This window comes from Peromyscus californicus, unplaced genomic scaffold (assembly GCF_007827085.1).
Source record: "Peromyscus californicus insignis strain IS unplaced genomic scaffold, ASM782708v3 Scaffold_7__1_contigs__length_154581171, whole genome shotgun sequence".
NCBI classification, from domain to species: domain Eukaryota; kingdom Metazoa; phylum Chordata; class Mammalia; order Rodentia; family Cricetidae; genus Peromyscus; species Peromyscus californicus.
Genome location: NW_026294595.1, coordinates 68790100 through 68815892, shown reverse-complemented (window position 1 = coordinate 68815892; position 25793 = coordinate 68790100). Strand labels below are relative to the sequence as shown.

The 25793-nt window shown below is 50.6% G+C and overlaps 1 protein-coding gene across 8 annotated transcripts in view; it reads left to right on the top strand.

The window, feature by feature from the left end:
- Window positions 1-25793, top strand: part of Prdm11 (PR/SET domain 11) — an 84444-nt gene that overhangs the window by 47199 nt on the left and 11452 nt on the right. For 6 of the 8 annotated variants that reach the window (XM_052722890.1, XM_052722889.1, XM_052722894.1 and 3 more), the window contains exons 5-6: window positions 8406-8473; window positions 21856-22043. In XM_052722890.1, the coding sequence (XP_052578850.1) occupies window positions 8406-8473; window positions 21856-22043 (256 nt within the window). Of the gene's footprint in view, window positions 1-8405; window positions 8474-12226; window positions 12649-15624; window positions 16535-21855; window positions 22044-25793 lie in introns of those variants that run through there. The other 2 variants (XM_052722897.1, XM_052722896.1) reach the window with 2 other exon arrangements.

Genomic DNA, 25793 nt, shown 5'->3' with positions numbered 1-25793 from the left:
CTTCCCAAGGAGATCCTTGATTCCCCCCTTTAATCCCTTCTTGTTACTTAGCCTCTCTAGGTCTGTGGATTGTAGCATGATTGACCTTTACTTAACAGCTAATATCCACTTATGAGTGAGTACATACCGTGTTTGTCTTTCTGGGTCTGGGTTACCTCACTTAGGATGATTTTTTTTCTAGTCCATACATTTGCCTGCAAATTTCATGATGTCATTGTTTTCTACAGCTGAGTAGTACTCCATTGTGTAAATGTACTCCATTTTCCTTATCCATTCTCTGGTTGAAGGACATCTAGGTTGTTTCCAGTTTCTGGCTATTATGAATAAAGCTGCTATGAACATTGTGGAGCAAGTGTCCTTGTGGTAGGATAGAGTGTCCTTTGGGTATATGTCTAAAAGTGGTAAAGCTGGGTCTTGAGGTAGATCTATTCCCAATTAAGTATTAAAAATAAAGAAGACTCACTATTGTTTATGGCAATGAATGCACAGAACTAAAGAAACCCACCCTGGTGGCAGTTCTAGGAAGAATCTGCAATCACCAAACTCCCAGAGGCAGAGACAGAATGGCGGGCCGTTGCTGAGAGCTGGGACACAGGGAAGCACTGTCCGAGAGTGCCAAGTGTTTATCATGTGAGACAACAGGTCCTCGAGTTACCGTCGAGCTCAGGGCCTGGACTACACAGTGCTGTGTCAGAGCTGCTGAGGGCAGTGCGGACACTTGGTGGAGTCATAGTAACAATGCCGTTAAGGCAGAAGCAGCAAGAACCTGAGGAGGCAATGGGCATGGTCTGTGCTGATGTCTTGTGGTGTGTACTTCTTCCCAGACACATCGAGTGCTGTCTGTTACATATACACACCTGCAGGTGTGCCAGTCAGACCTCAGTAAGGTGTTTTTGCAAAAATAAATTTGATAAACAGCATTTGAAAAGCAGTAAAAGGAAATACTCATTGCTTTATTGCAATGATGATAATGATAACTAAACTTCTGAAACTGTAAGTGAGCCCCCAATTAAATGCTCTCTATTATAAGAGTTGCCTTGGTCATGGTGTCTCTTCACAGCAATAACACAGTGACTAAGACAGAAGTTGGTACCAGAGACTGGGGTATTGCTGTGACAGGCCTGATGATACTGTTTGGTGGAGGAATGTGGAAGACTCTGAGACTTTGGACTAGAAAAGCAGTTGGGTGCTTTAAGGGGATGGGGGGGGGCCTTAATGGGCCATCCCAGTAGGAGCATGGAAGACAGTGCTGGGAACAGTTTGTACTGTGGAGGCCCAGATCAAGACGTTTCAGAGAGGAACTGTTGTTGTTTTTGCTCTTTTGGGGGGGCCTGCCATCCAGCTCCCAGATAAACACACACACTAGAGGCTAATTCTTAATTATAAATGTCTGGCCTTAGCTTGGCTTGTTTCTAGCCAGATTTTCTTCAGTTAAAATTATCCCACTTACCTTTGCCTCTGGGCTTTTCCTTTTCTATTCCTGTATATACCTTTTTCTGTTTTTCACTCCGTGGCTTGCTGTGTAGCTGGGTGGCTGACCCCTGGAGTCCTACTCCTTCTCTGGCTACTTCTTTTTTCCTCCCAGATTTTTCCTTCTATATATTCTCTCTGCCTGCCAGCCCCACCTATCCTTTCTCCCGCCTTGCTATTGGCCATTCAGTTCTTTATTAGACCATCAGGTGTTTTAGACAGGCACAGTAACACAGCTTCACAGAGTTAAACAAATGCAACATAAACAAAAGTAACATACCTTAAATAATATTCTACAACAAAGAAGAGCATTATTAAGTGGCCTAGAGACTGTTCCTGTGGTATTTTGGCAAAGAATGTGGCTGCTTTTTCCTCTTGTTCTGGAAATCTGCCTGAGGCTAAATTGAAGAGTTTTGGGTTAATAGAACTGGCAGAGGAGATTTTTAAGGCAGTCCAGTTGTGATTGTGTCCTGTGGTTATTAGTAGTCATTTATTCAGACCTGTCGTGAAAAGAAGCAAGCTGGATGAAAAGAAATACAAATGTAATGTGGGACCAAATCCTGTGCTCAGGGAGATAAAAAGTTAAAGAAAAGCCTGATGCTAAAAGTCAAGTCAACCTCAGAATAAGACTCCACCCAGCTAAGGTTCTAACTTGTGAGAAGGATTAAAGTGAAGGAAACCATTGACCACAGACCCCAAGATGTTGGAGATGCCAGAGTCACGGGATACCTGCCCAGGAAAACTGCAGACCACGTGTGGAACCAGCCCACGTGTGGAAAGAAGTGTGTTGTAGTCAACAAAGCTGGAAGGAGTTGGACATTTGAAGAGTGCTTTAATATCAGACATGGAGATGCAGAATTTGTAGTTTGCCCTGCTGGTTTTTGGTCTTGCTTTGGTGCAGTATTTCCTCACTGTGTTCCCTTTCCTCCCTTTTAGTCTGGCAATGTATATCCTGTGCCACTGTATGTTGGAAGTATGTGTTCTGCTTTTTGATTTTGATTTTACAAGGGGATTGCAGTTAAGAGACTTGGAACTTTGAACTTTTAAACACTGTTGAGACTGGTAGACATGGGAACTTTCGAAGTTGGACTAAATGCATTCCTGCATTATGATATGGCTACAAGTGTATTGGGGATGAGGAGTGGAATGTGGTGGTTTGAATAAGAGCAACTTCCATAGGCTCATGTATTTGAATGCTTAGTCACCCGGGAGTGGCACTATTTGAAAGGACTCGAATGATTAGAAAGTGTGGCTTATTGGAGGAAAGGGGTGGGCTTTGAGGTTTCAAAAGCCCATGCCAAGCTCAGTATCTCTCTCTCTCTCTCTCTCTCTCTCTCTCTCTCTCTCTCTCTCTCTCTCTCTCTGTCTCTGTCTCTCTGTCTGTCTCTGTCTCTCTGTCTGTCTGTCTCTCTCTCTCTCTCTCTCTTTCTCTCTCTCTCTCTCTGCCTATGGATCAGGATATAGCTCTCAGCTACTGCTCCAGCACCTGCCTGCATGCGACCATGCTCCCCACCATGAGGACAATGGGCTAAACCTCTGAAACTATAAGCCCCCAGTTAAACGCTTCCTTTTATAAGAATTGCCTTGGTCATGGTGTCTCTTCAAATCAGTAGAACAGTGACTAACACAAGTGCCTTCACCACTTTGTCCCTCGAGTTCGTCTCTCTAGCTGCTCTCTTGATGGCATTTACTGAATGATTGAGTGCTTGAATCAAGAAAATCCTGAGCTGTAGTAAAGCTAAGCCAAGGAACATCCCCCAGGACACCTTGAGGCCTGAACCAGCCATAGAGGCTTCAGGCAGCTTCTGTGTCACTCCCAGCCCAGCTTTTCCCCTCTGCTCTGTAAGGGACAGAAAGGTAATTAGTACCACTCTGCGTTGGCTGGCAGACACCACCCCCTTGTCATTAATTCCTTGTTGAATTGACAAGGACCATTTGGTCTTTTCTTAATGGCACTCAGAGTCATGATGGCTGATAGCCACCATTAGCCTTACGCCTTCTGCTGTGGTCAAGGCTACAAGGGTACAAGGGTGCTCTGGTTTTACAGAGAAAATTGAGGTCTTCCTGGTAAAACCCCTGCTCAAGCCCACACGTGCAGCTCCTGAACTGTGAGCTGAGATTTCAGCCCACTGGGAGCTGCGACAGAACCGTGCAGTGTTGGCATAAGGACCGGACTCCGGGCCACTCCATGGAGGTCCCTGTAGACTAGGGCGTCTGTCATCTGGGGAGATTATGGAGGAGAGGAGGCCTGAGCCACAGCATGTCTCGCCTTTTTGTCTTAAATTGTGTGTGTTTGCACTTGTCCCTGTGTGTGCAGGTACGTGTGTTCATGTGTGTAGAGGCCAGAATTCAACCTTGGGTGTCATGCCTCTGAGGCCCATCTTATTTTTGTTTTGGTTTGTTTTTAAAACAAACTTTCTCACTTGGCCTGAGGCTTGTGGATTGGCTAGACTGTCTGGCCGGCAAGCCCCAGAGATACTCTCGTGTCCATCTTCCCAGTGTCAGGATGACAAGGTTACATCACCATGCCCAGCTTTTTCATTCAGATTCTGAAGATTGAACTCAGGTCTTCATGTCTGAACAGCAAGCGCTTCGCCGCCAGCTGGCTCGTCTTCCCGGCGTCCTGTTTCGGAGACTGTCGGAAGCATGATGGCTAGTTAGGCTCATCCACAAAGGAGAACTCCCCCCCCCCCCCCCCCCCCCCCCCCCCCCCCCCGCTTCTCTCTCCTCCTCTAGAGGTAAAGCGGAGTTGAAGCTTTGCAGAGTGCTCCCAGTCTCTGATCCTGTAAGCACAGCCACAGCTGCGCTGGTGTGTGACCACCTGCTGGTAATGCTGGGGCGTGCATGCTGCTTTCTGGGGTGACAAAGCTCCTGATGTGCCTGGATTCCCTGAATGCCAGGCTGGGATGGATGCTTTGGATGTGGTACTTCATTGCACAGAGAGTATGGCGCCGGTTAGTTTTGATTACTGCAGAGAAGTCGAGTAGTGTGAGCGTGTGGTACTGGGAATAGAACCCAGGGCCCTGCATGTGTTAGCTGAGGGATCCACTGTAATGTTGCATCCCCAGTGCCCGTTGCTGTAACAGAATATGTGAGCCAGTTAAGTTGGGAACTGGATTCATAGTTTCAGCTGTTTAAATCCCTGACCACTTGACTGCTTGGCTTTGAGGCCTGCTGCGAGGCAGTACATTATACTGGGGAGCATAGGGAGGCAAGCTGCTACACCACATGGCCCCTGGGAAGAGACTAGCATTCCATAAACACCTTGCAGGGCATGTCCTCGGGACCCAAGACCTCCCACTAAGCCCCACCTCTTAAAGGTTCCATCGTCTTCCCATAGTGCTGAGCTGAGGACCAAGTTACTAACTCAGGGGCTTAGGGGAATAGTCCCCAGGTCCGAGCTGTAGCCACACAGATAACAGGAAAGGGTAGTGAAAGAGCTAGGCGAGTGGTAAGTTCTGAGTGAGTTCTTCCCTTTTAAAAGTGTGAAATCTGATGTCTTGTGAGTTTTGATGATGGCTGTGTCTCACAGCTGCTTTAGGAAAGTCCAACAAGCTAACAGCTGACCCCGGTTAGAAACCCTTAGACCCTGGCGAGGGAGCCTCTCCCTCATCACGGCTAACAGACATACCATCAACAGAAATGATCTTTGCCACTAGGGTCTTGAAAAAAGTGATGGGATGTCATAGAGCTAATACTGGGGAGACCAGGGCTGTGGCAGGGGAGAGTTTGCTCAGATCAGGAGGGCCTGCAGAGGTGACATAGTCTGAGACCCACAGATCAGAAAGGAGCTGCTATCAGCTCAGTGAGGAAAAGTTTTAAGAGGATGTGGTCACTTGGGGGCCATTTCTGTGAGCTCTCACCATTAGGTATTGTTTCTCAGTATTAGTTACTATAATCAAGGACTCAGGAGAGAAGGGGAAAGGAAGGAGGGCTTATTTTAGCTCAGGGTTTCAGAGGGCTTTCAGACCATCATAGTAGGGAAGGGCTGGCAGAGTTTATGGTGGAGGGAGTGTGTGGTGAAGACGCCACACATAGAAAGCAGAATGAAGGACCAGAGCCAGAGTCTGCCAGCCAGGCCCCACCTCCTGAAGTCTTCACACCCTTCAAAATAGTGCCACCAACAGGGGACCACACGGTCAAAACGCGAGCCTGAGGGGAACATTCCAGACGAGACTATTCCATTTTCTAAATTTTTGCAAAACAGTGTTGCATGTTGTTCGTAGAAGAGGATCATGTGTGTGGCAAAAATGGGGTGAGGGGTCCCCAGCTTCAGGACGTGGTTATCCTTGGAGGGGGAAGTGGGGAAGGAGTTGGAGGCAGAGCTGGTCTTTACTTGGGATTTATAATTTTTATTTATTTGGTGTGTGTGTTGTATATGCATGTGTGTATGCATATGTGTGTGTGCACATGCACGTGTGTGGTATGTGTTCATGCCTGTGAGTATACGTGTGTGTGTGTGTGTGTGTGTGTGTGTGTGTGTGTACATGCACGTGTGTGTGTGTTCATATGTGTATGTGTACAGGCCTGTGTGCGTGCATGTGTGTGCAGGCGTTTGGTCAAAGGACAGATCTCAGGAACTGGTTCTTTCCTGTCTCCATCTGTGATCTGGAGATGAAATTCAGGTTGTCAGGCCCATGTCCTCATGCCTATGCCCACTGAGTCATCTTCCTATCCCAGCCTGGGATTTTTTTGAAGCCAAGGGAAAGATCTGAGAGGAACATGACTAGTGTGCATTCTGTTGGTTCTCGCTGTCAGCTACATTATCCTCTTACCATTTTGGAGTGCTTGGAATACTCCAGGAGTATGATTCTTTTAAAAGTATGGAAAAGAGATTCTGGGCATGGCTGAAAGCTGGCTGACTGCCCCTCAGAACAAGCTGCAGCACAGTGAGGGGCAGGGAGAGACGAGGTTAGTTGCCTTTCCCCTTACCGTGACAGAATGCCCAACATACCCAGCTAAATAAAGGAGCGTTTATTTTTGGCTCACAGTCTTGAAGGTTCCAGTCCATAGTCTTCGGCTCCATTAATCCTGGGCCTGTAGTGAGGCAGAACATGGCAGTAGGAGCCTGAGGAGGAGGAGGATGTTTACCTCATGGTGGACGGGAAGCAGAGAACAGGGGACAACCTAGTATATCCTTCACAGCACTCTCCAAGCAGATCTTCCTCCTGGAGTACTCAGCACCTCCTGAAGTAGCACCACCAGACAGAGACCGTGTCTTCAGCACAGGATCCTGGTGTGCACACTTCACGTTCAACCCAGAACAGGCCAAGGTCAGGCAGACAGGTTGGCAGGACTCAGGTGCACAGGCCTGGAAGGCTATAACCGTGAATGTGAATTCCATCATACGCTCAATGGATAAAACCTGGAGATGGAGAGCGGCATGGTCTGATTTCAATCAACAAACACTTGGTCTTCCATTTTGAGGAGAATGGATAGAATCCTAACACTAGTACCGAGGGGCTTGTGGGGTTGCTCTGTACCACCTAGTCCTCGGGGGACTAGCCTGGATCTAGCATATTTTTCCACAATTAGGAAATTCTGTGTTATATGCTAATTATATCTCATCTAAGCTGTGGAAACAAGAAAGGAGGAACATGTCACTGTGAAACTCAGAGACACAAATGAAAAAAGGAGACAGATCTTCAAAATAATATTGAAAGTGAAAAACGTTTATTAAGTGAAAGATATTCATTAAAAAGGAAACAAAGACACCGGGCGTGGTGGTGAATGCCTGTAATTCCAGCACTCAGGAGGCTGAGTGGGAGGAGTGAGAGTTCCACTCAGCCTGAGCTACATTAGTGAAGCTCTGCCTAAAGCAAAATGGAAATAAAACATCAAAAAAGCAAGTGAAGTAAGAAAGGAAAACTCTGATAGATAGAAGAAACTGGAGGAGGCACAAAGAGATGATCAGTGGATGGGAATAGAGTTTTGAGAAACTTCCCTTGACACTGCTCCGAAAGACAGAGTAAACTATGAAGAGGTAGTTAAAAGACACGGAGGACTGAATGAGCTATTCTGTTTACTTAAGAGAGATTCCACCAGAAGAGATTGGAGAAAATGAGGGATTCTACTAAAAAACAGAAAAGCTGAGAATTTTCCCGAACTGAAATGTGGACATGATCATTAAGTAGTGAAGAGAATTTTATAATCTCTGTTCCAAAAACCACAGTGCAAAATGATGGCAAGGACTGAGCAAAGGGAAAGACAATAGACTATAAAGGATCCGTAGTAGACTAAGGTTGCTTATCACTTGGGTCAAGAAAAGCCAGAGCTATTGTGAGAGAAGACCACACCCATGCTGTTCCTTTCCGTGTACCTTCCTTTTTGAGTGCCTCTCTTTCTGTCTCAACCTCCAAGCTTCAAATCTGTACCAGACATGTCTTTTAATGACCCCTGCCCTCCGAAAGGAAAGTCAGGGACAGCCTAGAATCCCATGTCTCAAGGGATCTTGATACTCAGAATGATTGTGGAGTGTAGACATTTGGACACAACCCCTCCCCAAACCCCAAGGGTCTTGAATATTCAGAGTTTGAGGAAAGGAGGAGCCCCTTCAAATCACAAGAGCCCGGCCCGCAGTGATGGCCCCCATCTCCCACGGACAGCGCAGAGAGAGAAGGGCTGGATTCAGCTTTTGCCGCACAGCCCAGTACCTGTGGTGCTCCTTCCTGGGCCATGTCGCCAGGATTCCATCAGTACAGATGAGAGGGCGGTGACCATTTCCTCTCTGCTCTTCTCCAGGGTCTCTGAGGGAATGAGAGTGGCTGGAGAGAGGACAACAAGGATCCTTGATGCCATCTGGGGGGGGGTGTAGTGGGGACAGTGTAGGAGGACGGGGGAGAGAAGTGAGGCTGAGGATGGAGCTGGGCCCTGGCCTTAGTGAGAAGGAGCCCCTTCTCTAATGGCCCCTTCTGGACAGTCTCTCTGTTTTACAGATTGTGGACAAGAACAACCGCTACAAGTCCATAGATGGGTCGGACGAGACCAAAGCCAACTGGATGAGGTGAGTCCCATCCCTGCCGGCTCCAGGGGACCCCACCAGCCTCTGGGATGAACCAAGGGAGTGTCGTGAGCTTCCAGGCTCTCAGAGCTCTCTCCAGACTGCTCCAGAACTGCTGCTGGCAGAGTTTGAGAGAACTGCCCTGTTCCCCTAGGATTCCATCACAGGCTCTAGTGGAGAGCCTGTGGCCAGACCAGTAGGCTGACGGAGTCCTGGAGGCTATAGAGGCCGTGGGCTCCTGGTAGAATTCCTGCAGAAGAGGAGGATGTCCCCAGCCTAGACTGGACCAGAGGCATTTCTCCCAGGGCAGATTCCTGCAGCACGGGTGGCAGCACTCCAGGGAAGACCACCCAGAAGCCATACCGTGGTTGTGTGCAAGTGGAGGCTCCTGACATCTCCAGCTCCCTTTCCCACGGGGCTCACGCTAGGCTTGACTGCTGACAGCAGTGGTTCTACTCTGGCCCCAGGCTGCGGCCTACAAGTGTGTGCCAGAAGGGTCCTGAAAGTCTAGCCAGCGAGAGCAGAGAACTGAACAAGGGGGGCCACACTGAGTTGGGATCCAGGCTTGTGTGGGTCCTACTAGTGGATATATGTTAGGAGAAGGGTCATTCTGTCTTCGGTACCACTTGGTGGTCTCTATCTGGGACCCAGAGGTGGTGACAGGAGATTTAGATCTGGTTGGGAAAACAGGGGTGCCTTCACAGACCCAGGGGCCCAGCCACGTCATGGGTCAGAAGCCTTGTCACTGTGTAGTTCTGTGAGTCTCAGATGGGTTTCTTGGGGACTGATGGGAAGACAGGAGGTGGGGACAGCAAGGGATGTCTCAGAGAGTTGGAGCACGTGAGGAGGAGCTGGTTGGAAGTAGGGGAGTCATAGGAGGTCCCCTGTGTCCCTCTCTGCGGCCTCACCGCCACCTGTATGTCCTCAGAGCTGCAGCTGGCTTGCAGGGCGGTTTGGGTTCATCCTCTTATTGAGGGTGCAGCTGTCCCCACTACCACCGAACAGGTGCAGCATCAGCACCCACACATTACCTCCTCTTATACAAACTGGTCAGCTATCCCTGAAAGCGGCACAGGAAGTTGGGCTTGACACTCCCAGCCACCTTCTTCTCCCTTGGCCCAAAGGTCCAGGTCAGCTGGACGGTGTCTCGTATCCCTTATGCTGAGCACTGCTTCTGCTCAGATACAGGCTGGGCACTTGAGAGTAGGCCAGCCTGGCCCTGCCCAGTCCTGTCCTCTGCAGCCCTACAAGGCTCACACCTGCCACTGCATACATGACAGAGAAGAACAGACATGTGCTGTGAGGACCCAGATGGAATAGAAAGGACACATGAGTCTTCAGAGGGGCCAGGACTTGGTTGAGGGCACCTGGAGCAAGTGGGCACAAGCCTTGCAGAGATGTTGTTAATGGACAGCACAGTCAAGACCCTGCCTGGGTCTTTGCGTCGGTCACCGCAGCCAGGTCCAGGCCAGCTGAAAGAGCATGTCTGATGCATCCTGGTGTCAGGCTTTTGCACTGTCACTTGCAGGGCTCCAGGAACTATGGCTTAGAGAGCTGACCTGTCCCTTGTTGCCTCCCATTTCTGAGCTTTTGTTTGGGGAAAAGGGCTTTCCCATAGCCCCTTAGAAGATGTTGTCTCATCTCAACCAACTAAGCCATTGTTTAGCATGCCAGGGCTGCTGATGTAATTTGATTGGGGATGGATCTGGGACATGACAATTTTGCAAGCTCTTTATAGTGACTCTTGATGTGGCCATTCAGGCTGACAGCTATTGCTCTGTGCTGGTGGTCATGCCCCAGTGATGAACGGAGACCAAAGCAGGGCAAAGTCTTGCTCAAGTTCATGCCATCCAATGCAAAATGAGGACTGGGGCCCCATGTCCCTGGACCTACAAACCAGGGTTCTTGATCTGCAAGCCAGGGTTCTTTCTGCTAACACACAAGGGACCAAAGAGAGCACGGCTTCTTGTGGCTGTGGGTGGGTGCAGTGGGCTGGAGTCTGCTCCTCCAGCCTTGTTAGCATGACTCTGTCCTGATGTCCCTAGCTTGTCCTGACCCCAAGCGGCTCCTTGGTGGTCTTAGCGGATGTGTCCTGGCTTGGAAAGGTTCCAGAATCCAGTGGTTGTGTTTGTGTGTGGCTTTGCTTTTGGTAGCGCTTGTTAATTTACAGACACACTTAGTTGTGTTCTCACAGACCAGGGGTTTGGGGATGATTTGATGGATAGATGTCTTTATGAAATTAGTGGTGGGCCAAGCAAGGGATAGGTATTCATGTTTTGAGTGTTAACCTATGCAAGCTCTGTGTTAGGTGCTCCGCGTGCAGTAATTCTCAACCAAGGGCTGTTTTGTGCCTTCGGGGGCCACTTGAGACATGTGTGCCTTTGGCGGTGCTTTCAAACATTCTAGATGAGCAGAGCTTCATGCATGGGTACCCCTGGTTTGCACTGGGGTAAAAGGTAAGCGTGTTATTGGACATTCCACGTTGTACAGTAATCTCCTCGTCTCCTAACACAGACTCTGTGAGCACCCACAGGGGCATAAATTAAGGCCCTACAGGGTTCACCCTCGTTTTACAGGGGCCCCTGTGGTCCCCACCCAAGGATAGTCGCAAGTCTGTCTGAATGCAAGACCTTGTCCTGAGCTGGGTACCAAAGCCCCCAACTTTCCTTTATCTGAGTACACTCTATTGGCTGAGAGGAGAGAAAGAAGGCTGGAGGAACTGAGCACTGCTGATCTCCGCTGTGGTTTGGGAAGCATCCCTAGGTATGGGATGGGACCCGAGTTTCCCTCTGTTGGATCACCCTGGTTCCTCCTTCTGGGTGGAACTTTCAGAGCTATAGCGAAAGGTGGATAGAACCACAACGTGGAAAGATTGGGTTCCAAAGCCAGAGCAGCTGCAAGGTCGGGTTGAAGAGCCTCCGAGGCTATCCTAGTGTCCTTCCAAGAGTAACTTATCTCTCAGTGGATGCTCGTGGGTGCCTCACATCTTAACCAGAACGCCACAGCAGCCACTCCACGAGGAGCCGCTGGTGGCGCCCTTGAGGGGGAGGAGCTTGTTTTCCTCTGCACATACACAAGGGACACGAGGGACGCTGGGCAAGGAAAATGAGCTGCACAAATGACAGAATAAGCTTCCTGTGGTTGCAACATGATGGACACTAGCAGCTAATGCCACAGACCACTGCAGTCCACTGTAGGGCTACTCTTCTTATTTTCAAAATTTTTATATTTTTATGTGTGTGTGTGCGCACATGTGTGCAGATGCTCACAGAGGCCAAGAGGGGGGCAACAGACCCATTGGAGCTTGAATGACAGTGTTTGTGAACTCTCTGATGTGGTTGCTGGGAGACGAACTCTAATCGCTGTCAGTGTTAACCACGGAGCCATCTCTCCAGCCCCTTAAGTTGTTAAGGCTCTCATATGTAGATGGAACCCGCAGAAACTGCCGTGGTTGGTATCCCCACTCTGGATGGGGAGATTGGGGCAGCAAAGGTCAAAAGAACTTGAACTGCCTGGTGCTCAGGGCAGATGAGGGCAACCCTACCCTGCAGTTACTGGGCTCCTTCTACCTCTTCTTCCCGCCTTTCTTCTGAGGAGGAGGGAGGGAGAGGCATCACTGTAGGAGGAGGGTGTGGTGGAGCCTAGGTGGCCGCAAGTGTTCCCCAGCTTCCCAGATGGGGCCTGTGATTAGGAAGGACGACCACCGTCATTGACGGTCATTTACCCAATTATGCTTTGTGGGATATTCAACCCAAGGAACGTGCTGCCCCTGGCGGAGCGTAAGAGGAAGCCTAAATTCTCCAAGGAGGAGCTGGACATTCTGGTCACAGAGGTGACCCGTCACGAGGCGGTTCTCTTTGGGAGAGAGACCATGCGACTGTCCCATGCCGACAGGGACAAGATTTGGGAAGGCATAGCTCGGAAAGTCACCTCCGTCAGCCAGGTCCCCCGCTCCATCAAGGACATTAAGCACAGATGGGATGACATGAAACGCAGGACCAAGGACAAGCTGGCCTTCATGCAGCAGTCGCTGTCGGGCCCAGGGATCGGGGGCCACACCCATCCCCTCATGCTCACCGCCCACGAGAGGGCCATCAAGTCCGCACTGTTCACTGCCCAGGCTGGGCACGGCTTCCCCAGGGCAGCACTGGATGGTATCGACAGCCCTTCTACCAGCTGTGAGTATCGCTGCCTGTCCACAGCCTGAATGTGTGTGGGGCGGGGGGGGGGGGGGGGGGGGGGGGAGCTTGCTTCCTCACATGCACCCCTTCCCTTTCTAGCTCCCAGCCCTCCCTGCCTCCCAACTCTTTCCATACCTCCATCCTACTTCCGTCCTGCCTCCACTTCCTGTGCATCCATTCTGTGCTGGAAGCTGGCTTGGGAGCAGAAAGGACAGGGCTGCATCTAAAACCTACACAGACGACACTTGTAGGGATAAAAAGCTTCAGATGTGTCCAACTTCTGGCCTGAGGGCTGCAGGCACATCGCAATGAGTGTGGCCCTAACCTAAATCATAAACTTGTTTAAAACATTACAAGCTATTGTTTATTTATTTATTTGTTTGTTTATTTGTGCCTTGAGCCGGAACTTTGTAGTGATCTCCTTGTGTTGCAGTGCCAAAAGGTTAGACATGTTTGAATTAGACCATTGCTCACACTTAGAGGAAGGATAAGGGCTAAGCCAGTCCAGGGCATCCCAGCTTTCCAGCCTTAGACTTGTGTGGTACCCAGGGCCCACACGGGGTCTGCTGTTCTGCAGCCAGTGGGGCCCACTGTCTTCAGTCTGTGCTGGGTCTGCAAAGCACATGAAAGGAAGTGCCGCAGCTACAAAGAAGATCGGGCCAAGCCTGGCCGAGGAAGGCGGCTGAAGGGTGATGAAGAGTTAACCAGGCCTGGTGCGAGGCGCAGAGGAGGGGAGGGGAGGGGAGGGTGAGCAGGCTGGGAACAGCATGTACAAGGCCCACATCAGGAAGGCGCTTGGCACGTTCCAGGAACTGCAGAAGCCAGGGAAGCCCCAGCATAGCCGGCGGGGGGAGGGGCAGCACTACAGCAGCCAAGTGGCCGGGCCGGGGAAAAGACCTTTCTCCATGATCGCCCGGTCACTTTGCCTTGTCCTCTGCACTCCAGTCTTCTGTGTTTGATCTGCTTCTCTCCAGTTCGTGCGTGCGTCTTGGTGCTCACCTGAGGCTGGCCGGGCTCCCTCCCTGCTCTCTCCATTCTGTTTCCCTGTGGCCCCTCCTTCTTGCCTCCCAGCCTTTCTAGTTCACCAGAAGGGGGAGCCGTTGGAATCCCTCCCTGAAGAACTCCACCCCTTCCCTCCTACCTCTTCACACATCCACGCCCACCCTCATCTGCTGTCCTCACTGCAGGCCTGTGAGCAGGGCAGGAGAATCCAAGGAGGCTGTGGGGGCCAGCACCCAGCCAGCAGGAAGGTGGTTCTCAGAGTCCGCCTTCCTCCCTGGCCCCTTGCCAAGGGGATCTGCTCATTTCCTGTTTGGCTGGGGCCTCTGACAGGTGGCCACTCTAGAGAGTCAGCCTCGGCAGTAGAAAAAGAGTGTTCATGATGAGGCGGACTTCCTTGTTAGCCAGCTGAGGAAAACAATCTTCCAGAAAACGGAGGTGCCCCTGAGACATCAGAACCGGACTTGAGCCTGGGTCTGCCAGGGTTTGCTGAAGCCCGGGCGGGGGTGGTGGGGCCAGTATCCAGAAAAGTCTGTTTCCTGAATCCTGCCCTACTCACCCCTCCATCTCCTAGACATCAAAGATGATGAGGTTAGCAGAGGTAACCTGGGCTGCAGGAGCCCCCATATCTACTACTAGTCACCAGTTTCAGCCAGGCTGGCGCCGTAGTGGCCTGAGGGCTGGGGAAGAAGTAACGGCAGCTCAGAGTGCTCCTTCCCGCCCTTTCTGGCGTCTGCTTACTGAGCATGCTCAGGAAGCCCTAGGCTCTCACTGTGCCAGCCCCATGAGACCCCAGGAGCCTTAGGAAGGAGGAAGCCACTTAGAGGAGTAACTTTTTGGGAAGTAACTCTGACTTTTAGCCCCACACCACAGGCATGAAGGCTCTTCCTTACAGCAAGATGAGTCTGTCACAATTTTTATTTCTGCTATGGGAATCTACCTATACTGTGGCCACCTGAAAGTTCGAGACCCCTATGTTCAGGGTCTAGGGCCCTTCCCTGTATCCCTTATCAAGGAGGACTAGCCGTCTGTCTCACAAGTCCTGCATAATCAAGCACTCATGGGTGGGTCATGATGTGTCTGACCTGGCATCCTACCTTAGGGGACGACAGGGTTGGTGGTTTGCCCCACATAATCCTGCTGATTCCTGCATCAGCCCTTCCCTCCCATCTACAGCCATTTGGCATCCTGGGCTAGATGGCTCAGTGGTTAAGAGCATTGGCTACTCTTCCAGAGGACCCAGGTTCAATTCCCAGCACCTACATGACGGCTCACAACCATCTGTAACTCCAGTTCCAGGGGACCCAATGCCATCTTCTGGCCTCTACGGGTGCTACATGTATACAGTGCACAGTATACAGTGCACAGACATACATGCAGACAAAATACCTATACATAAAAAATAGAATTAAGATCTTAAAAAAAAAACAGCCATTTGGCATCACCCTGCGATAATTTTTAGGTTAGGATTCCGCAAGGTGGCCCCAGGCAACTTGGAAAGCGCCTCCCTTGTGGAAGCTGGAGCTCACAGAGGGTGGCTTAGAACTTCTGACAGGGTAGTACTTTCAGCTTGGCAATGCACTGTAAGCTCTGGGATCTCATAGTCCAGCCAGGGGCCCAGCAGTTCAGCGAGCAGTCATTATTGTTCCTTTGAATGCAGCGGACTGCAGAAATGCAGTGACACAGTCAAGGTCATAAGCCTCCGCAACTGGGGCCTCCAAGTCCTTGGACTGGACTTCTTCCCTGGAATGTGGCTGCCTCTGTGGGAAGAAGGGAACCAGCTCCTGCTCACCCTTCACCCAGTGCCTGGCCCACACACCCCGGGGACTTAGGAGCAGGCATTTCTCTGTGGGCGGCGCCCTTGTAGGCTGGGGTGGGGTGGGCAGTAGGGGTGTTCAGAGGTGGGCCTGTGACCAGGGCTGCCCTGTCTTCCCTGTTGTAACCATCTGTCCTTTTCTCCTTGCATGCCCTAAGACGATGAAGAGGAGGAGGCTCCTGGGCCCTCCCGGCAGCCTCTTCGGATGCCCCCACTACATCCTCCAGAAGAAGAGGCCCACCTGGCCAGGCCCACGCTGCTCTGTTCATCTTCTTCCTCAAACCAGACCCAGCTGTTGGGCCCTAAGCCAGAGGTCCTGCCCCATCCCTCACCCCAGGCCCAGGCCTGCAGGACCCCAGAGCCTCATCCCAGCTCACCCACCATGGGCCTGGACTGGCATCTCCTCCATGCCCATGCCCACCAGACTGAAATGTTCCAGCGGTTCTGCCAGGAGCTGGTGACTGTGCACCAGGACATGGCCGACAGCATGCATGTCATGAGCCAGGCTATGGCTGAGCTGAACAGCCGCGTTGGTCAGATGTGTCAGACGCTGACGGAGATCCGGGATGCAGTTCAGGCATCTCAGCGGGGGCCAGGAAGGGCAGCCCCCATGGACTCCGCTTCCCAAGCTCAGGCACCCCTGCTGGACCCTACACCAGATCCCCCAGAACCAGCCCCCACACGGACGACCAGGTCTCGGAAGAGAAAGCACAATTTCTAACCTGGCCGGTTTGCACAAGGAGGAGCTATGGCTTTGAGATGGGGGAGTCTCTTGGGTCCAGAAACAAGACTGATGACCCTGGGGCTCGGTCCTCCCCTCACCTGGTGCAGTCCAGCTTCCTGTGCTGTAACAGAGCAACGGAGCCGGTGTACAGGTTCACCCCCTTACCTCAGGAAGATGCTCAAGATACAAGAGGAGCTGCCTGCTTGATGCTTGCTTGGCCTAGAGGGTTGCTCTCCTCACGACCTGTATCCTGTATCCTGTGGAGCAGGCCTTGCTGGGGCAGGGGGCAGCATCCAAAAGAATCTTGCTTCCAACTCAGGGCTGCAGCAGAGCTGACCTCCCAGGTCCTGATTCTGCTCTTTCCCAGGTGGTTCGGCCTGTGGGTGGGTGGGGCTAGCTCAGCAGGGTGGGTGGGGCCTGGCCTTGGCCCTGTGCTTGCCCTGCCTTGCTCAGCTGCTCTGCTTGCCTTTTTGTGGAAGGAAGGACAGTGGGGCCGCGCTGATGAGGGGAAGGAGACGATCTTGCATTCTTAGCGCACTGTAAGCTTTTTTCCCCAAGCCTGTGCATACATAGCAGGCCATCTCAGGGAGCTTTCTGAACAGTGAGGAGGCAGCCAAGTCAGTCTTTACAATCATCGATTGCTGGTCTTTCCGATCACTGTCATGTACCTCAGGGGTCAAAAATGACACAGCCATGTAGTGGTGGACCAGGACTGTGGGCCTGGCCAGCTTCCTTCAAGAGGCCAATTCTAGAGTGCTAATAGATGCTCCTTACCTAAGTTCTGCCTCTGCCTCAGCTTCTGCACTTGGAAGAGGGAACAGAACCAGCATGGAGATAGATGAGTGTACCAGCCTGCCGTGGCCCCCAGTCTCACAGCCAGTGGTGGGGAGATCCAGGGCCCAGGCCTCAGGAGCCAGCAGGCAGACTGTCCACTCACTGGCTCCTAAAATAAGGCCAAAACCCAATCAGGCCGTGTCCAGTCCACCTCCCAGCATGCCTTGCCTCTGCTTGCTTGGGCTGTGTACTCACTTAGCATACACACCTCTAGCTTTGTGGTTTGTTTAGGGGGCGTGGTCAGAGAGCTGGGTTCTTAGAGTTAGGCAGGGAGACCAAGCTGAAAGCTTAGCTCTGATCTAGGTGCAGCTTTGTCCTTGCTCCTTGGCCTGAGGCTGATCCCAGCAGACCTTTTGCACCCCCCTCCCTTACCCCTAAGAGACTAAGTGGGCCTGGAAGCCTACTGGACCCAGTGCCTGCTGAGGCTGTTGCTAGGGCTCTTTACAAACACCCACCGTACATTGTCCTCCATGAGGCGAGTAGACGGATGGCACCTGCCGTGTCCCTGGACCCTGGGCTCCATCGCCCCAATTTGTGGTTCTTTGGGGGCTTCCTGCCTCCTCAAACTGAACATTGTCTTGTCCAGTAATAGCCCAGTGCCTGGAATTGCCCTGCCTACCCATGCTGGAACCCAAGATAGCCCTCTCAAATATTTTTGTTAAGATGGCAATAAAGCGAAATGGATGTCACACTTCGAACACAGCCAGGCTCCAGGATCTTTTTTTGGTGTGTATTCTCTTTCTTCACATCCCAAGGAAACCTACAAGCCCCCAGAGCAGGGATTAGATGCTTAAGGGGAAGTGTTTGGGGAAAAGGGCTCTGTGACCCTTGCATTCCCTGGATTTCATAGGCTCCCCATGGCCATGCCCAGACCCATGCTTGGCCTCCAAAGGAAGGCAAGGACTTGTAGCCCAAAAGCAGCTAAGCATTCATGGGTGCTGGTCAGCTGTACTTCATTTTCCTGCACATCATAAGTGGCATACTACTCAGTGAATTTAACCTCATGTTCCCCAAAAGTGTTAGGGTTTCCAGGGAGAGAAATAATTTCTGGCTGGAGACTTGAAAGGCTCCTGGCTGTCCAGGGGGCGGGGCATCCTGAATGAGACACGCCTTCGTAGTAGCTGCATGCCCACTGATCTTGGTAGCTGCCTGTGAAGGGCAGGGCCCTGCCTGCCGAGACCCAAGACTCCTCAGAGGAACAAGAACGGCTTCCTCTGGCATTCACCAGGAGTGTGCCCACCACAGAGCAGTCTTCTCACTTGTCATCAGCCTGGCTTACCTCCAGTTATGGGGAGAGCGTCCTTGAAGCAGGAATCCCCAGACTGTACCCTGTAATATCCTTTCTGGATAGTTCTTAGCTACATTTGGCTTTGGAATCTAGACCATTCTCTAAGTTACTGGCCAAAATGCATAACCTTGGAAATCAAGTTAGCAATTTGCAGGAGATACAAGAGACTCCTCTGAATCCCAAGGTCCGTGTGACTGGTTGGCCTCTACTTCTGGTCTTAGGGGAAAAGAAGCCAAATTAGAGGCTGTAAACTAGGAACAAGGTCAGAGTTCAAGGGACAATGGTCAATTTGAGATGGAAATGATTTCTGCTTTGGTGTCTTGGTGGCAGTGGGGACCAGGAGGCTAGCATATTCAACTGGAAGAGGAAATACATGGGAAACCTGTGCCAGCTTCCCAAAGGGAAGCCTTGAAGGAAGCCCATAGGATATAGGGACAGTGCTTTACAGAGGCTGGGTGACCACCTCGATGGTGGGTATCAGAGACCTAATCCAGTGACATCACAGAGCCCAGGCAGGCTCTTCTCAGCCAGTCTTCCCATTTCTGTCTTTCTGGGCAACTTCCTTTCTGCTGGAAAGCTGTCTTGGCCTAGCCTGGCCTGTGTTGGTCCTACTCAACAAAGTGGACGCCCCCACAGGCCATTTTAGTTCTTGAGTCGGAACCCATAGTCATTTCCTGACCAGCTAGAAAATATGGTATCCTTGATAAGACCCAGTGGGTGAGGCCTGAGAATTCTCTCCTGTGCTTATCTGTCGAGTACCCAAGGCCAGTGAGGAGACAGGACTGAAAACAATGTGTTATTTTCTGGAAAGATTCAGTCCAGAACCCCTGCCCTCACCACCACTGCCTGTCACCTTTCAATTACTTCTAGGGTGCCTAAGTCTGAACAGACAGCACTGAACTCTGTCTCTACAGGACAGCCTGGGCCAGGCCTTTCCCATTCTGTTCTCCCAACAAAGTCTCAACGAAGGGGGACTGGGAACTCAGACCCTCTTGCAGCCAACTGAGCTTGGCCACAAGGAGGAGATGGTTCCTAGAAACCTTGGGGTCCTCAGCCATGTGACCAGGACAATAGCTTCATAAAAATGAGGACAACAGGATTCTGAGCATGGGCCAAGCCATTGAGCGTTACCACTTTAAAGTGTAGGGATCTAATTAGGGGTGATGGGTGCTGGATCTTAGCTGCATGCAGTTAACTTTCTCCTGAAAGTTCTGTCGCATAAATATGTCTTGTCAGAGGACTAGGTGGCTGTGATTCACCCACGGTTGCCATATGTATCTCATTTCAAAAGCCAAGTTTTAAAACAACCCAATGCAAGATGCGCAACACATTTTGATCTGATTTTGAAAATACTTTGTGATCTGTACCAAGACTGAGGGTGCTCTTTCTAAATGCTGGCTCTTGTTGGGTAGAACCCACACTGCGGGGGGGGGGGGGGTGTGCCAAGGGAAATGAATGCAGATAGTTTGAAATGTTTAGACCCATTCCAGACATTGCTGTTTTGATTCAACAAACCCTGATAGGAACTTGTTCCTCGTTTACCTTTTTTTTTTCTCTAGCACTTAATATCTGATGGCTGTCCAGAAACCAAAAGGGGAAAGGAAGCTGGTACTCTTAATGTGTTGTGTGAACCCAGTGGTTCTGGAGAGAACATATCAATGGGATTTCTGCCTCCCTGATGTATCTGGAACAGAAAAGCTAGGAGCCATCTCCGTACTGTGCCCTGCTGACCGTTAAGCTGGTTGTTATTGGACACCAATCTCAGACTCTTGCTAGATTGGAAACTTGGAGATATTTTGCACATGCAAAAGAAATTTCGGGAGTGGAGTTGAGGCTGGTCCTTTGAGTGGAGAGAAGTGGCTGAGCGTGATTGCTGCAGTCTTGGAGGCCTGTCTTTTGCCTTGGCTAACATGTTATACCTTCTTAGAGATCCCCTACGAGATTTTTACAGCTCAGGGGAACTCTCTGGTGCTCATATAAGACACTGATGTAAACACAGGTATACTGAGGCTAAGGTCCTGGACAAGATGTCTGACCCAGGGCCGTAAGCACCGTTGACGTTGTCCAGGAGCTCAGTGCTTGCTCTCTCCTTGGTCTTCACCCCTCCAGCCTATGATAGGTTCTGTCACCAGAATGGATAGTTTCCTGGGCTTCAGAGGATGTGTTGGTAAGGTGCCAGCCTCCTCCAAGGCTAGATTGAGATGACTCTATAGGGACCTTTCCAGATAAGAGCAGGATGGATGGATATGAGGACTGCAGGCACTGCCCTAGGGATGTGGGGGTCTTCCTGGAGCTGCTAGTTCCCATTGTCACCTTGCAAAGGAACTGACATCCGTGTGAGTACTTCGATAAGTAGCACAAACTTTATCGAGCAAACATGGAAGGTACATACAATTCCAGAGGTGATCCACCCAGAATGAGGGTCATGGTTAAAACAGAGGTGGGTTTACTTCAAGCTGTTCTTGCTGACTAGAAGCATTGTTGAAACACAGTGTAAACAGCTTTGGCTCTGACCTATCTCACTTTCCATCACAGCAGCTCTGTTTTGGAGATGGCTAAGGGGATGCCAGGATGTTGGAAATGTCATTTGATGGAAGCTGGGTGAGGGGTGTGGGTCCTGAATTGGACGGAACTTCAGTGGTGTCTTGGGCGTTGCTGAGTTGGTGCTCTCCATGCCCACATGGGAGCCACAAGTTGTTGTAGTGGGGCAAAGTATAGGCTGTATAGCTGCATCATCCATTAATTAGCTGGGTCTTTGGGCAAGTTGCTCAGCCTCTCTGAGTCTTTCTATCCTTAGCTTAAACTATTTAGATTAAGCAGATGTTGCCAATCTTCTGTTGTCCTCATTGGACCAACTGTAAAGACACTGCTCTTTAATCCTGATTGGGCTGTAATTAGTCACTCCTAGAGCATGGGTTATTTCTGATAAGCCTAGTGGAATACGAAAACAGCCCAAAGCCTCCCCCTACCCCAGCTGCCATCAGAGGCCTGAGGTTTAAAAGTCAATGAAAATGGAGCTGGAGTGATAGCTCAGTGCTTAAGAGCATTGGCTGCTCTTTCATAGAACTCAGGCTTGATTCCCAGCACCCACATGGTGGCTCACAAGCCTCTGTAACCCATTTCCAGGGGATCTAATGCCCTCTTCTGGCCTATGGGAGCAATTTACACATATGGTACACAGACATATATGAAGACAAAACACCCCTACACACAAAACATTGAAACAAAATACATTTTTTTTAAAAGTCGATGAAGAGAGAAGGGAGTGGCCACCTGCTGTTGAATCTGGTGTTGACTGTGACCCATGGGGTTGGCAGGACAGGTACCATTTCCAGTCTCAGATAAACAGATTGTTAAGGTCCGAGAACTTGCTAGACATAATGCAGAATACAGATGTCAGTAGGAGAACCAGCTCTAGTTAGCTGTCTCTAGGTGGGACAGCAGCTTTGCCTACATGCCCACATACCTTAACCACTTGTGCCCTGTATTGGAGGCACTCAACCAGGTGTGGCCTATGGTTCTCACCTGTCCCCTCCCCACCAGGTACGTGGTCATTTCCCGGGAGGAGAGGGAGCAGAACCTCCTGGCATTCCAGCACAGCGAGCACATCTACTTTCGGGCATGCAGAGACATCCGGCCTGGAGAGTGGCTGCGGGTCTGGTACAGCGAGGACTACATGAAGCGCCTGCATAGTATGTCCCAGGAAACCATCCACCGCAACCTGACCCGGGGTGAGTATGGGCAAGGGAAGGAGCGGTCCCTCAGGACCACACACACAAGGCTAAGTCCATAGGGCTAGGTTGGTACTTGTTGTGAAAGGACACACCCACAAAGCTAAGGTCAAGCCCACAGGCCCAAGACCACGCCCACAGGGCTGAGGCCATGCCCACCAGAGAGGTTGCACCCACTCTGAGCCACCAAAGCCCAGAAAGCCCCTCAGGGAATCTTCCAAGCAAACCACTGAGGAATGTAATATCCAGCAGGCAGACTAGACCTCAGCACAGTAAGTCAGCAGCTACCCCAGGGAATTATCTTCCCTAGGAGGCAATCCTGAGAAGATCAACAAATCCCAGCCAAATAAATTATTGAACGAACACTGGTCCTGTTCCCCCAACTCCAATTGGTGAAAAGACACTTTCCACTCAATACCTCAATAGACACTTCCTGTGTGCTAGTTGGGTTTCCTACACATTGCCACGTGATCAAGGTAATGGGAACTAACCCACCAAGATGCTCTGAGAATCCATGGAGCAATGTACTTACTACCATTAATGCAATCTCTACCTTGACCGTTATTAAGTGCTTGGTTGTAAAATTCTAGGCTGGTGATTGCTGTGGCATCAGCCCCATCATCATACAGATGACCACACTGAGCATTACAGAAATGCAGTGGCTTACCCAGGGTCACATGAGGCCAGAACTAGGTTTCCAACTTGAGACATCTAAAGTGAAGGTCTAAGTTCTAACCAACAGTGGCCACCAGACAAAGCCAGCCTCAGGATGGTATTGCTGGACTTGTTTCTGTCAATCCAAATGATATAGAGCATGAAGGAATGATTTCTACCAGAGGAAGGCTGGAGGACCTTCTTTGCACAGAAGCCATACATCCACATGCCCAGAGTCCATTGGGTCCACAGAGCCAAAGTCAGGCCCAAGTCATACTCTACCATATTTTTAACTAACCTCTTGGCTGGAGCCAGCCTTGTTTGGAAGATGATTGGAGGAGACAGAAGCAGGTGCCTCATTGAAACGAAGCTGACTTGGAAGATAAAACCATACAGGCCTTTGGGTGCCCAGAAGCCATCTGACTTAGTCAAAAGCATCTCGCAATTGCAGGAGAGGCAAGAGACCTGTGGCTAAACTCCTCTCCTGTCCCCTTTGGAGCTGAGCTTGGGCCGTGCTGGTTTCATTAGGAAGGCATGTTTCTGTGATGAGAGGTGGCTCATCTTGACCTCTTCCTGCAACTCCAGAAGTGTTCAGCGAACCTTGGTTGCTGGATGAAAGCAGAAGTGAATGAAAACGGCTAAGGGGTTTCCAGAAGAATCACACTCCCCAAAGACAAAAGAAAACAGAGAGAAGTCTCAGCTGCAGCACAGACTGCAAAACTTGGATTCTTCTGGAACATTTCTTCTGGTGTCTTCTCCAGAGCACCTGCATCATCCTCAGAAAATCCTGACACTCAGGGACAGAGAAAGGTGTGAGTTTGGGGGAGTGGAGGCTCACCAGAGGCCTGGCACCCAGACTTGAGAGAGAGCAAGCCTTGGAGACACAGCAGGAAGGTATCTGTCATGAGCAGGCTGAACTGGTGCAGGAGGACACTAACAACCACAGGGTGAGCAGGGCTGTGATGAAAGTCGTCCTTGAGAGTGACCGGGGGCTTGGTGGCTGATTGATGGAGGCTAGATTTTAGGTACAGAGTCTGGGTCCTTTAAGTGTGTCTTCAATGGCCTGTCAGCCCCGCTCTGGAAAGTCCCCTTTGCCCAGTCACAAAAGGTATTACAGAGGGATGTGTGTGTGTGTGTGTGTGTGTGTGTGTGTGTTTGCAGACCAGATGTCAACCTCAAGTGTCATTCCTGGGCAGTCATTTGAGACAACTCTCACTGACCTGGACCCTGCCAGATTGGCTAGGCTGGCTGGCTAGTGAGCCCTAGGGAGCCATTGTCTCTGCCTTCCCAGCACTGGAATTATAAGTGCCTGCCACCACACCTGGCTTTTTTTTTTCTTTCTTCTTTATTTATTTTTTTGTTTTCACATCCCAACAGCAGTTTCCCCTCCCTTCTCCCCTCCCAATCCCTCTCCCCACCTTCCCTCCCCACATCTACTCCTCCTCCTCCTCCTTTCTCTTCAGAAAAGGGCAGGCCCCCTGTGGATATCAACCAGCCATGGTATATCAAGTTGCAGTGAGACTAGGCACCTCCTCTCCTATTAACTGGACAAGGCAACCTGGTAGGAGGAAAGGGTTCCAAAAGTAGGTAACAGAGTCAGAGACAGCCCCTGCTCCCTCACTTAGGAGTCCCACAAGAACACACCAAGCTACAGAACCATGTACAGAGGGCCTAGGTCAGTCCCATGCAGGCTCCCTGCTTGTCAGTTCAGTCTCTGTGAGGCCTTGTGAGGCCAGGCTAGTTGATTCTATGGGTTTTCTTATGGTGTCCTTGACCCCTCTGATTCCTACAATCTCCCTCCCCCTCCTCCCCAGGATTCCCTGAGCTTCACCTAATGTTTGGTGTGTTTCTCTGCATCTGTGTCCATCAGTTGCTGGGTGAAGCCTCTCTGATGACCATGGGGTACCTGGCTAATTTTTTTTAACGTGAATTCTGGGGATTGAACTCAGGTCCTCATACTTGAAAAACAAACACTTTACCAGCTGAACGATCTCCCCAGTCCCCATCCTCTTTGTGTATCCCAGGCCGGCCTTGAATTTGATTTGCAGCTAAGGCTGGCTTTGAACTCCAGAGGCTCCTGCCTCCACCCCCAAGCACTGGGATCACTGAGGTACCACCATACCTGGCTTTTAGAGAGAAGGGCATCTTCATAATTGGAGGCTGCTTAACCAGATCATCTGTTGTTATGGAAGTGTTACTAGGAGCCTAGAGCTTCTGGAGAGAATGTAAATTATTCATTTGTGGTTATCTTTGAAGGATAGGCGTCTACACGTTTAGGTGATCTATGTGGGGATATATATTTTTTTTGTTGTTGGCTCTGGTTTTATCCCTGAATGTCATGGAAGATTTGGAATAGAATTCATAGTGACCTTTATTAAAGGTCATCTCTGGATCAGAGGTTTTACATAGAAGCCATGAGTCTAGAAGGATTTCCTGCTCATCCTAGGAAACATGGACTGCTTTATCTTTGAACACAGAGACAATGGGAGTCTGATTGTCACCCTGACCTCCCTGCATCCTCAGCTGTCTGATGTCTATTGAGTCCATGAAAGCTGAAAGGGCACCCTTGAGTGTCAGAGGTTTGGCCTGGTGACTATGTCACCTGCTCTGTGACACAGACACATTACATTAACATTTTAAAATTTCATTTTGTATATGTATTTTATGTGTATGGGTGTTTTGTCTCCATGCCTGTCTGTGTGTCACATGTGTGCCTGGTGCCCTCTGAGGCCAGAAGAGGGCATCTTCTGGGTACCCTGGAATTAGAGTCTCAGAGTGTTGTGGACTGCCATTGAACTCTGGTCCTTTGGAAGAGCTGCCAGTGCCTCCAACCTCTGAGCCGTCTCTCCAGCCCACACATTGCATTTTTTAATGGTTTTTCATCTCATCATTACTAAGCTTTCTGTGGTTCTGCTGGTGTGGAAACTGAGGCTTCTGGAAGCTGACTGAGTGCCGGGAGCCTGGGATGAGGTTGTTACTTAAGCAGCTCCTGTGAGGACAGAATAGAGACCTGAGTGGCTTAGCCTTGCTGTGCTGTTCTCTGTGGGAGCCTGAAGACTCGAGGAAAGCGGCTGAGGAAAACCAAACACAGAGCCT